The sequence below is a fragment of the Sinocyclocheilus grahami genome, unplaced genomic scaffold (assembly GCF_001515645.1).
Source record: "Sinocyclocheilus grahami isolate Dianchi unplaced genomic scaffold, SAMN03320097.WGS_v1.1 scaffold133.1, whole genome shotgun sequence".
NCBI lineage: Eukaryota > Metazoa > Chordata > Actinopteri > Cypriniformes > Cyprinidae > Sinocyclocheilus > Sinocyclocheilus grahami.
The window spans coordinates 1,294,287-1,308,416 of NW_015505312.1; the positions used below are offsets into that span (position 1 = coordinate 1,294,287).

The following is a 14,130-nucleotide window of genomic DNA, read 5'->3' on the forward strand; positions in this document are numbered from 1 at the left end:
CCTATTCACCTTTTTCTTCCCGTAAAAATGGCCGTGGCCATTTGTACATTTTATGGGTCTGGCTTCCGGTTTCATCCACGTCCAGCTATTTTTAGCTGTACAAAACAGTTCATTTTGCTGCTTGATATTGAAAACCGGTGTGTCTTACCAAATTATTTTAATGTATTATCTTAATTATGATAAGTTAATTACACACTGGTTTCTAGTGCAAACAGTTTTACCGTTTACTGCATGTTGTTATTCTTCTCGTTATTTCCTTATAGCGGCTAATGAACCGAAAGTCTTGCCCATAGGCTTACTTCCACGTTGAAGAAAAAGGTGGATATTTACATTTAGATTATCTCCACTGTCATGTAATACTCACTTAAATTAGCTCTTCAAAAACTCAATTTAATGCTTTTAAAAGTAATCTTTGCTAAAATGAACATCCATTTTTCATACTGTACATTATAATGTTGTGATACTTAAATACATTTGTAGCATTTAAAATAACTTATTTTAGTTTTTAGTGCTTTTTAATTAGTGTTTTTAATTTTTGACAAACAAGTACAGAATTTTAATGTTGTCAATTTATTGGCAATCAGCCATAACATGGAAGAAATATCAGTAAAAGCCAGACAAATATCTCAACTGTACAGCAATGGTTCTTCATTAAACCACACATGCAAATAACCAATGGTATATTCTTTTAGGCTCTAACCTGAAATCCAGCGCTGGGACTCCACCTGGACCACCCATCTATGTCGATCTAGCTTACATTCCCAACCACTGCAGTGCTAAAAATGTTGATCAAGAATTCTTCAAGCGAGTGCGAGCAGCATACTATGTCATCAGTGGAAATGACCCAGGCAGTGGTGAACCCAGCCGTGCAGTTCTAGATGCACTCCTAGAAGGGAAAGCACAATGGGGCACTAATCTACAGGTATGATTTGACTTTACACTAAAATTAAATATATGGATGAGTTTGTATGTTTGTTGTAGTAATCCTCTAAAACAGGGGCTTTCAAACTGGTGTCTAGGGACACAAGGGGGTACTAGGAAGTATGCCAAAAAAAAAAAAAAACATTTAAAAAAAATTTTCTGGCCTGTCAAAGTTAGGGTCATTGCACACGGAGTCCGAAAATTTAATCTGAATTTTTGCACGTGAAAAAAAGAAATACGACCTCACGTTATGTCAATCACATTTACAGACTGCCTCCGAAATATTCGTCCATCATAAAAAAATTCGGATCGGGTTCGATTTTTTCCATTTTTCGCATTTGGCAAACGCCAAAATCCAGAATGGCGATTGTCAAGTTCATCCACTTCGTCTCGCAGCACAAAGCACTGTATATAGATCCTTGCACACTGAGTTCACAGAAATTGGTGGTCTTCTTTTTAATATGCGGCTCTATAGCATCGCTAGCAAAAGCAACAAACTGAGCCACTGACATCCTGAAGTAAACTTTGAATCGCCCGTGATAATCCCGCTGCTCCTTAATAAGGAGGGGGAACTCTCCTTCCTCTCTATATATCAGGATAGGATGGACCCAATATTGCCTTTCCTTTTCTTTTTTTAAGAAGAGAGAGGACAACAATATCATCCTCACTGCTTGAAGACTCCATTTAGTGCTGTTTTGTGAATTTTTTCGCAATGGATTAATTAATACGCATCGGACTCCGAGTGCAAGGTTTCTGACGAATTTTTAGGATTTCGAATTCAAAAAAGCGCATACAAAAATTTCGGACTCAGTGTGCAGAGACCTTTAAAGTGTACTTTCAAGATATTAATTAAGCATGCTGTTTAATGTAGGGATTGAAAACCCCTGTCCTAAGGTCTTTAAAGCAAAAACTGCAATTCATAGTTAATCTGACCATCTTCTTCTCATCTAGGTCACTTTAATCCCTACACATGACACAGAGGTAACTCGGGACTGGTATCAGCAGACCCATGAGAAACAGCAGGACCTGAATATAATGGTCTTGGCCAGCAGCAGCACAGTGGTCATGCAGGATGAATCTTTCCCAGCCTGCAAAATAGAATTTTGAATTGGTTTTCTATTTAGAGCTTTCCATTCATTCCTCATTCATTTCTAATATTTTAGGTTTAGATGAGTTACTTCACCCACAGCCTTCCATCCGCTGCCATTTATAGTTTGTATTCTAATCCTTAAAATATCAACAAAATCCTAGTGCTGTCAAAGGACTTTATTTTAAGCTTTGGTCCTGAATCTATTGTACATTTTTGATTGCATCTGCAAGGCTTTGGCAGAAAACTGAATGTTCACTAGCTAGTTATTAATAATAACTATATTATTATGCTATAAAATAATAATATAATGTTCAAGTTGGCTAAATTTGCATTGCAAAATGAGTTTTCTCATATTCTTTAACATAACTTAGAGACCAAGATTTTATCCTGCCTGTAATTTGAATTCAAAGCACAAAAAATGCCCTCTGTGAATTGGTTAATACATCATCTGATTGTTTCACATCTTTTATCATCAATTTTAGCAGACATACCACATATAGACACATAGTTGCCTGGGAGAACATACTTTAAACATAAGGTCACAAGGCCTTAGAGCAAACAACCTCTGAAAACAGACTAAAAAAAAAGTTCAGAGTAGCTGTCTTGTGAGCTACGGTTACAATGAGGCTAGACAAGTCTCCCCATGAGATCACATACCAGCAGATGAGTGAAGAAAGAAATAACTGTACTCTAAATTGCTAATCCAAAGAGGTTTTGTGCCAAATCTCAATTCTTTCAAATGCCGAGTTACAATATCAAACATAATCCAAGATTTGTGTCCCTTCGGTGACAAAGATGGATCATTCTGTATTCAAACATCTAAGCAGTCCAGCAGTTTTATCTCAATAATGTAATAGTAGTGAAAACTGTACATGTATAAGCAAAGTAGATGGAATCTTTACAAACTACTAACCTACTGATATGACAGATTTTGGGTAACTAGGCTCTAATATGATCATGTGACTCAGGATATAGAAGGCAAAAGGTTATAGAAAAAATATGAGTTTTGTGTTTTTTCAGTATTGCAAGTACTGTACTAAAGCATGCTGCTCTCTAGCTTGGACTAAACTTTGTTAGTATATTAATCTAGTGATCTGTTTTGGGGATCTGTTGGGGTCCAGATCTCTTCAAAAGCAAACTAATAACGAGCAGCTTGAATACCATCTGCCCATTAATTGAGTAGACCACAATTAGAGTTGCCAATTACATGATGTTCTGTTGCTTGAGTAAAAATATGAAAATTTAAAGAAATTTAAATGTGGCCATTTCAAGACCAACAACAATAATAACACTTCAAATAATCTGTTTTATATTTTGGTGTAGAGGATTCAGACTTGTGACATGCTGAATGTTTTGTTTGTGTGTTGTTGATATACTTGACCTGATTTTTTCCCCCCAAGCTGAGATTCTCTGGCTCACAAGCACTTTAGGTTTAACTTGTTTGAAAGGAAACAAATTACAATATGTATCAAAATGTAGCAGTAGAGACATTTGTTATAGAGAGACTAATCAACAGAATTTAATATTTGTTTCATGGTTGCTGTGAGAGCAGACAGTGAGGGTTACCCTCATGTGCCTTTTGTGTGTTGTTTGACAAAGAAAATGCTTAGTTATTACATACTTATACACACACACAACATGTCTACTAACATTTATTTTGGATTAACTGAAATTAGAAATTATTTATAGCTTTACTTTAGGTTTACACTATTAAAGTTGAAATTGACTGAGAAGTGTGAGTATTATGAAACAGCAGGCGTTTATAATAATTACATTGTTGCATCAAGTACGATTGCACTTTTGTAAAATGAAGTCAGTTTGGTAGATAGGCATCATCATGTAAATAATTGAGTAACATTTTAATTTATTTGAAAACAACAAAACAAATATAACAATTTCAATTAAAATGACTGATCAACATTTGTTTTTTGGTCTGGCGAGGTGGACAAGAACTACTTTAGCTAGTTATTATCTAAATTAAATTGTATGGTAGTCTGTCATTGAGAACAAATACTCTTTAAAGTACTAGAACAGGAACAGTTTACGATACAATTTTGACTTTTGTTGCTAGTATTAATACATTAATTGGCATTTTTTTATTGCTTATATCTTTACAAATAGTAAAAATATGAATTCAGCCTAACCTGAAGTCACACAATTAGTATTTCTGCTTGCACTGGAGGCAAGAAAAACAAATTAGCAATCTGTCATTTGCTTGATTTGACAGTGGCTCTACGTTTTCAGTTACATTGTGAACAGTATCTTCAAAAGCAAAACATCAAGGCCTCATTGGTACATGCACAACTGTTTTGTCCTTGAAAGAACCTTTGCTTTCAAAGGCAGCCGTGCCATCATCCATCCTGTTAGAAAACAAGCTCTGAAACACTGCACCCCTAACCCTGTATATTCGCAGTGAGTGGATAGTTTTTAGACTGTCGCGTTTTTTTTTTTATGTAAAAGTCAGTATTAAGCATTTCAGTAGACTTAATTTTGTGTTACTTTAATCTAGATTTAAGTTGTCTCAGAGAAGTTGTCTTTGAGATGGTCAAAGTGACGGTCTTTGTGTACTTTTACTTGCTGAGAACGCACAGGTTAGCAATGGTGGTCAAAGCCTAAGAACTTAGCTGTAGGGCCTCAAAAAGCCTTGAAGATTAGTTTATTGGTTAGATACAGAATTATTCGCAAAATCCCACCCAATTCCACCGGTGTACGCAAACCCACACTGAGACCAAATTCTTTAATTTTTTTGCTAGAGGGATTGTTAAAATGGGCTGAATCTGTACTTTAAAACGTATGGTGTGGATATATTTTCATATTTGAAAACATGAGTGTTTTATTTCAAATACCTGGCCTTAGTAACAAGTACTATATGGTCTTGTTGATTAGCTGTGATTTCTTTACACAAAATTAGTTTTGTGTTAAAGATGAATGCACTAACTTGAAATAATATTTTTGAATGTAAACGTTGCTTTGCTGGATGCTGCTTGAACAAGAACTAGCAAAATATGCACATGGAACAGTGAACCTCAGAAAATGGGTCACAGAAAGAACTGGTTAGAATCGTGAGTGACTCGTGACAAAGTATTACATGTTCAGCTGTTGCTGATTTTAGTAGATACAGAACTCTCTTGAAAATAAGATTCAAAAACTTTGGTTTGCAGAGGGCTGTTTCACAACTACCATACTGAAAACGGAATACACTATAGACGTGAGGTTTCCTTCTTTACACTTAAAAAAGCCTAAATAGAAATCAATACAAATGGCGTAACCTGTACATAAATCAAAATAGCTGACATGGTCATTAATGTAAAATGCTTTCTTTTAAGAAAGTTCTATGGTCATTGTAATTCTAATTTCCTAAAGGTAAAAAAAAGACTGCTTAAAGTACCTCTACGAATCTCTATTAGATCAGTTTCATTCTACATCAAATGCATCATCATGTGATGGATTCATTTGGCCATATGTCATGTATACGTATCCATCTTTGCATGTGACCTTATTAGTTATACTCCTGAATGTAATCGTTTAATAATCAGAATTAAAACTATTTTAAGAAGATATATTTGAAGCTAATTGTCTTTATGGTACTGAAATATGCATATATTATTGGGCTTGGCTTCTGTTTGCCCTAAGATGTTGTTGAGAAGATGCTGTGATATTTCCTCGTTCTTTGGCGCTGTATCTTGAATCTTAGTTCTCTTCTTCTTTAGTGCAATATTCAACATTCTGTCTTTAAAAGCTCAATGCAAAAGTAGATTTCTGCTGATTTACTGTAAAGGGAACCATCCTAGTGATCATCAATAAAAAACATCAAAATTTGGAAAACTCTTTTTGTGTGGATCTCGTTATTATTGCATTTTATTTTCCACTTAAACCTGTTGAACTGTTTCAGCACTGTTGGTGACATGTGTTTTTCAGATTGTCATAAAAGTTCATAAAAGGTTGTCATCATGAATTCAACTGTTAAACTTGAATATTTAAAAAAAAATACATTTGAAATAATACGAACAGATGGCTTTAATGAAAGCATATACATTGATTAACAACAACGGAGCACACTACAGTTCTGTCTTTATAGGTTTATAAGTTATTGTTTAAAGGGGTGGTTGACTGTTTTTTTCTAGGCTTGATTGTGTTTATGGGGTGCAGTCTAACAAGTTAATGCTTCGTTTTAAAAACAAACGCGTTATCTTTCACATAATTTACCTTTATTCTACACAGCTCTGTCCCTTCTCTGATAAAAGCTCCTATGAGTTCCCGGGTTTATGAAGCCCCTCCTTTAGAAATACACGATGGGCTCAGATTGGTTAGCTGGCCCAGTGTGCTTTATTTATTTATTTTTTTTATTAACAAGATCAAAATACATGTATATGACAAACACTATACATGATATAAACAATAAACATACATGAAATAAACAATTTCACACTAGAGGGCCTGTATACAAATACAAATTTATCTAAAAATATTAAAGCGTTTACAAACTTTCACCGTTTTAATTACTTTTTGTTTCATAGAAAATCGTATAGTATCAATATAATGCTCCATTTCCTTCCTAAAAGAAAAAAACAATTTTTTTGCATGAGAACTTACATTTGTGAATATGAAATTTCGCATGTAAAAAAAATAAGATTTATCATGTAAACGTGACCGTGCTTTTCTTTGCTGTTCTCCAATATACCAAATAATACATCTTTCCATAACAAAACAAAATGATTATCAATATTTTGTACAGTAAAATTACATACATTTTGCCAAAATAGTTTTACAAAAGGGCAATGCCAAAACAAATGTACCACAGTTTCAGGGCAACTGACACAAAAGGAGCAACTAAAATCAATATCAGATTTAAATTTTACCAAATAATATTTGGCTGGGTAAATCCTGTGTATAATTTTGAATGATATTTCCTTAACCTTGTTTGTAATTAAATATTGATTAGGTATTAACCAAACCTTTTTCCAAACAATATGGTCTGTCAGGCGATTCCAATATGAATAAACATAAGGCAAGCCAAAGACAATGTCTCATTGAAATAAAGCTCTTACGGAACTGTTGTGTGATTTAAGAGAAAAACAGATATTACCTATATAAGAACTTATTATATTAGGCAGAGACCACTGTTGGATGTTAATTCTTGTCTGATGTTTAAATAACATAGCTGGCCCAGTGTGTTGTGATTCGCTAAACCACCAGACCAGTGGCATGTGCTCCAGTTGTATTGTAAACAATGGCGTTGTCTATATTGCTTATCAATTTCAGCCCGATTGAGACGCAAAGAATATTAGTGAAGAGGATCGCGCAGAACCTGTGCAAGCACGGTTCTCAATGGTATGTTTTTCATTTGTTGTTGTCTCATACATTTAGATACGCTGTTATTTGTAAATGCTACTGCTTCTGTTAGCTTTATCCAATACTGATACACATATGCGTTTTCGTTCTCAGATGTTTACATTTAGTTGAGACAAAACCAACTGGGTTTACGAGGATAATTGCCAGGACGGCCATTTTGACGCCATTTTGTATGTGTATTTGGCCGCGTAAGCACAACAAGCTGCGAAAAATAACTTAATTTGGTACTCGCGAGGCGGTGCGATATGCGCGCTGTGGATGTGCCTGTGAGCGCATAGGAAACCCCCTTTGGAGCATGCGAATTTCCTTCCTAAAAGAAAAAAACAATTTTTTTGCATGAGAACTTACATTTGTGAATATGAAATTTCGCATGTAAAAAAAATAAGATTTATCATGTAAACGTGACCGTGCTTTTCTTTGCTGTTCTCCAATATACCAAATAATACATCTTTCCATAACAAAACAAAATGATTATCAATATTTTGTACAGTAAAATTACATACATTTTGCCAAAATAGTTTTACAAAAGGGCAATGCCAAAACAAATGTACCACAGTTTCAGGGCAACTGACACAAAAGGAGCAACTAAAATCAATATCAGATTTAAATTTTACCAAATAATATTTGGCTGGGTAAATCCTGTGTATAATTTTGAATGATATTTCCTTAACCTTGTTTGTAATTAAATATTGATTAGGTATTAACCAAACCTTTTTCCAAACAATATGGTCTGTCAGGCGATTCCAATATGAATAAACATAAGGCAAGCCAAAGACAATGTCTCATTGAAATAAAGCTCTTACGGAACTGTTGTGTGATTTAAGAGAAAAACAGATATTACCTATATAAGAACTTATTATATTAGGCAGAGACCACTGTTGGATGTTAATTCTTGTCTGATGTTTAAATAACATACAAACTTCAGGAGAAATAGCCCCAAAAACTTTGGCATAGTCCCCTGGTGTAACAGGAATCTTATAATGTGCCAAAAACTCACCGTAAGTAAAAAGAAAACCATTCAAATTAAATAACTGATCCACCAATATGATGCCTTTATCAAACCAGTGTTTTAGATAAAGCGATTTGTGTTTATATAATATATCCATATTAGGCAGAGACCACTGTTGGATGTTAATTCTTGTCTGATGTTTAAATAACATAGCTGGCCCAGTGTGTTGTGATTCGCTAAACCACCAGACCAGTGGCATGTGCTCCAGTTGTATTGTAAACAATGGCGTTGTCTATATTGCTTATCAATTTCAGCCCGATTGAGACGCAAAGAATATTAGTGAAGAGGATCGCGCAGAACCTGTGCAAGCACGGTTCTCAATGGTATGTTTTTCATTTGTTGTTGTCTCATACATTTAGATACGCTGTTATTTGTAAATGCTACTGCTTCTGTTAGCTTTATCCAATACTGATACACATATGCGTTTTCGTTCTCAGATGTTTACATTTAGTTGAGACAAAACCAACTGGGTTTACGAGGATAATTGCCAGGACGGCCATTTTGACGCCATTTTGTATGTGTATTTGGCCGCGTAAGCACAACAAGCTGCGAAAAATAACTTAATTTGGTACTCGCGAGGCGGTGCGATATGCGCGCTGTGGATGTGCCTGTGAGCGCATAGGAAACCCCCTTTGGAGCATGCGAATATCGAATAGTTTAAACTTAAAAAGATGTTCAAATTATACAGTTTTGTGACGATGCAACAATGACTCGATTAGGCAAGTGACAATTCTGTCGACTGTCCCGAAACCTGAGCAAAAGTCTTGTATCGCAGCGTGCAGTAGTGCAGACGAGATGCGCTGTTGTGAAGCCGCTTTGAGAGTGAGAGAAGACGCGGTACAGCTGAATCACTCACGCGGTTTTCAAATGACTGATTTAATCTGATAGTATGTGTATTTATTTACTCATCTAACCTACATGCTCTATTGAATGTGTTTGCAATAATTTCCCTCATTATAAACTCGAAAGCAGATTAAACATAATTATATTATATAGAGATTTAAGGGGAGAAAAAATCCACGACTTTTCCAAAACTTTTCCAGTTTTAAAATTTCATGACTTCTCAGTTTTTTTTCATGACTGTAAGAAGATGCAGGCTGTTAATCACGTAAACTGGTCCTCCATTGCGCGAATGCTCCGTTACCTCGCAATTTACAAATTAAGCACTGGTTTTATCCTGATTAAAGCTTTAATACAGCACGGCAACCGCATGCCATGTTTAACGCTTCTCGTAGCTATATGAAAATATCTGTGTCTATACGCATAAAGTGTATAATTTGAACAGTTCATTGTTGGAGCTGAGCTGGTGAGTGATGATGCTTTTTTAAAGATCTGTATTTGGTGTAACAGAATATGTTGACATGCTTTAATGTTCAAAAAACACATTATTTTTCAAATACTGTACATTATTGTAGGTCCTCTATCTTTATGCAAATATTTCCACACAGTGAGGTAGATATGTGGGGGCGTGTTAGAACGAGCCGTTTTAGGGGGGCGTGGCAGAGTCTTAACTTTGATAAAGAATATCTCTTTGGTTTTGAGACTTTAGTCTTTGCAACTTCAGGGATCTTATCTATGCACAATCAGCTTGTAGCACTCCAAAGAGAAAGGAAAAATTGAAATCGCATCATATGACCCCTTTAAAAAGTTAAGGCTTATTCAAGTAAACTACCGCCGTTGAAAAAAACCAGCATATGCTGGTTAGGTATGTTTTGAAGCTGGGATGCTGGTTTGAGCTGGTTTTACATGACCAGCATAAACCAGCTCAAACCAGCATCAAATCATACCTAACCAGCATATGCTGGTTTTACGGCGCTACTTTTGTATCGTGCCGAGCACTCGCTTTTTTCCGTACATGGGACTGATTATTAATAGAGGACTGAGTATTAATATCAGTGTAACTGTAATGTAACATTGGTGTTCGTCTTGTTACTAGACTTATTGTTTTGTACAATGGACTACTTTTGTTAGTGGAAGCTTTAGGATAATACAAGTTAAAAAACACGAATTATATCAGTAACGTAAGCTTTAACGCTTTTAAAGTTTAAACACTCCGACATTAACATAAATATTTATTTCTTTAACCATCGGAGGACCGAATCTTCTGTGTTTTTTTTCTGAGGAAATCTACGGTGTTACGGTCTATAGAGGTTTGAACCCAGAACAGTCGTTTGAACAGTTCCTCCTCCTCTCAATGACATTACCTCACACTGTAATTGAGCGTCCACAGCAACCCACGCCTCTTCCAAAATCTTCTGGCAGGAGCTAACGTGGTTGTTAGCCTTAAAGGTGCGTTCACACCATATCGGAATTCCCGTAATCTTGTAAACCGTTCACGTCCTCGTAGAACTCGTAATTACAGCTTGTGAACTGGACGTTTTTTGAGAGCTACGACTTGTACCACGTGACCCCCGCAGGCTCTATGGTTTGGAAAAAAAAAATACTATGTAAGTCAATGGGTGCCATCTTTTTGGTTACCAACATTCTTCAAAATATCTTCTTTTATATTCAACAGAAGAAATATAAATTCATACCGGTTCTGAATGACATGAGGGTGAGTAAATGATGACAGAATATTCATTTTTGGGTGAACTATTCCTTGAAACACTCTCAAACAATACCTTTGCATTTCATATAATAAAAATACAGCAATTTTTATTTAAATCTAAAAACAAATCACATGATCAAAAATGAAATCAAACCTAAAAAAATCAAAATAATTCTAATATACACAAACTGAAAAAAATATAGTGGTACAATTAAAATTATGTGATTGGATCTGAATGATTAAATCAATTTTTTATGTGGACTTGTATGCTTCTTTGAGTATTTATTTGAGTTGCATTACTCTGTATGGTGGGGAAAAAAAGATGTTCAGACAATTACTATTGTCTGTAATGTCTCTGTCTCTCTGCTGCTGAATCTGGGATCATAATTACTATCCAACTCCACCGGAGCTCAGAAGTACAGCGGAAGAGCTAATTACTGGTTTCAGAGCTGTATTTCCTGACAGATCAAACTATCAGCTGAATCCAGCCAAAGAGGCTCCATATTGTTCAGGCAGAAGTGCAGATAGTACAATATTAGCAGCTTCCAAGTAGATAACTAGGACCGTATCAATCTTAACCTCAATCCTTTAAAACAGACACTGTGAAACTGATCTAAGAGTAAAAAATGTTTCTACTCGCTGTTGAATCTGAAGTTGGATGAGGGCTCTGGTACAGATGGAGACGAGGGCCCGGCACTGGATACGGTACTGGGAGGGCCGCTGGCGTCTGCACACACAAACACACAGAGTTAAAGGTCCTTGTCTTTCAAATTTATTTTTCATTTGTAGTTTTTGCTTTGGTAAAAAAATCCTTTAAATTTAATAATGTCATAATCATTTATTTAATCAAATTTACTTTAAATGAAATGGCATCTAATTTTAGTTGGAAAAAATATTTTAGTTAAAAAGAAAACATTTGTGCACTACTGTTCAAAAGTTTAGGATCTGTAAGATTTTTAAAATGTTTTTGCTTATATGCTCACCAAGGCTGCATTTATTTGATAAAAAATACAGTAAAAATAGGAATAGTGTCCAATATTTTAATTGTTATAATTATTCTATTTTCAAAAATTATTATTACGATGGCAAATCTGAATGTTCAGCATCAGTACTACAGTTTTCAGTGTCACATGATCCTTCAGAAATCATTCCAATATTCTAGTTTTGTGCTCAAGAAACATTTCTTATAATTATCAATCTTGAAAACATTTGTGCAGCATAATATTTTTGTGTAAAGTTCAAATTTTATGCAACATTATAAATGTCTTTACAGTCACTTTTGATCAAAGTAATGCATCCTTGCTAAAATAGTATTAATTTAAAAAAAGAAAAATTTTGAACAGTAGTATATATAACGTTTTATATATTAATTTACATTAATCATCCTGTATCCTAACACAACAACACTGGCTCAACTAATGGTGTGTGATTTTGGGATGGGGCTTCAGTATCTGAATAACCAATAGCAATTCCAATTGGTACCGCTTGTGTCACAGTAATCAATCACAGCACTCAAAATTAATTTGAAAAAACATAATATAAAGTCAGCCAAACTAGAACCTGTTGGTAGATTGTTAGTATTTGTTTCATAAATCATCTTTTCACATGGCCACATTTATATAACTGATATCCTGCTGTATTGTCCTACATAAAGAGCCTCATAGAACTAATGTTACATAACCAAAAACAGAACAATTACACTATTAATCTGAAAGATACTTTTATCTTCCAGCATGTTCCTGGCCCCACTTTTACAAACAATGATATTATAGTAAATGGGTTACAAAGAGGCAGACAACGCAGTGACTAACACAACCTAGATTCTTACTGAAAGCTGCTCCTTAAGCCACAGACTGAACATAAATCACTAAACTCTCAGGGGAAACTGCAGCATTAAAAGCCAACAGTAATCATCTAAATGGCAGAGCTAAAAACTAGAATAAACCTGACAACTAAATTTTGCAACCAAATAAGAGGTTTCATGTCTCGTCCAGTAAGAGTGACCATTTAAAGTGCCCTCAAAAGTGCCTTATCCTACTGAAAAAAGGTACTATGACAGTTATAAGATGACAATACCATGTCAAACATTTGCCTTTAGAAGCAGTTTAATTCAGCACTTTATAAGATATGAAAGATTTGCATATTGTTAAAAAAAGCTTTCTTTCTTTATCTCATAAGCCGGGTGCACTGTAGTTCTTGTCTGTCCTTTACAATAGTTGGTAATCAGATTGAACTGTGTGGCCTTGTGTAACTTGAGAACTTTTGCAAGCAGGTCATTCAGTTAGTGAGTCGAATTTTCTGAACGAATCAGTCCTGATTTATGAACAAATCATTTTGAGTTTCAAAAGAGCAATACTATAGTTTGGATGATGATATTCATTTAACCCTACTGAAATCAAGTGTGCCAGGCTGCTTTGTTTAGTATAACAAATCTAGTCATGCAGTTTGTACCAGAGTATGTGAGCGGAGTGATTTTGAATGGAGCGAGGAGTGGATTTTTAAAAAGTTGGAGCGTCATGGTTTTCATTCGCTGCAAGAGCGCTCCATCACGAGGACAATTCATGCCAACGGCCCGTAATATAACTGCACATTTAGCAAGAATTCACGTTAAACATATTTAGCTAGCTTGATAGAGAAGGATCACTCAAATCAGAAAGAATGTGAAGGCTATGTTGACGGCAATGACATAGCGGGAAGTTATTAAGGAATTTGTTTGTTTCCTCTAGATACTGAATATTTTCAGGTGAAATCATGATTTAAACAGGTACAACACATTCACACGCAAATCGCTCTCTCAATAATGCATTCAAACAAATGTAATCTTATACAGTGCTATTTCATATGCATCCGATTTCGAATTAGCAGAAATCTGTATGAAATGCAGCGATCCGTAGGTAAAATAACTGATGAAAACGTACTGTTATTTTCATCCCAAACAAAATTTGCACTGCAAAAAGCCTCAATAGCCTACCTTTTAATGCTGACAACCATGTTATTAGCTTGTCATGTGGTAGGAAAAAAGTTTGCACACTAGTGTTCCAATAATCCACTTTGAAACGCTCCTGTCATTTTATTTATTTTATTTTTTTCTTTTAATATACGTTATGAACAGAACTGTGATATTTCAAACATACTGAAATACTTTAGCCACGGAGCGGTGTTTCTGATATCAGTGAGCGAGGAGTGGAGCAGGAGCGGGAAATGGTGAAC

At 35.1% G+C, this 14,130-nt stretch overlaps 1 protein-coding gene across 2 annotated transcripts in view; it reads left to right on the top strand.

The window, feature by feature from the left end:
- Positions 1-2,270, top strand: part of map1ab (microtubule-associated protein 1Ab) — a 43,628-nt gene extending 41,358 nt beyond the window's left edge. The window contains exons 6-7 of one of the 2 annotated variants that reach the window (XM_016279744.1): positions 693-922; positions 1,873-2,270. In XM_016279744.1, coding sequence (XP_016135230.1) covers positions 693-922; positions 1,873-2,028 — 386 coding nt within the window. In that variant the 3' untranslated portion in view covers positions 2,029-2,270. Of the gene's footprint in view, positions 1-263; positions 319-692; positions 923-1,872 lie in introns of those variants that run through there. The other variant, XM_016279745.1, reaches the window with a different exon arrangement.
- Positions 2,271-14,130: the final 11,860 nt, after the last annotated feature.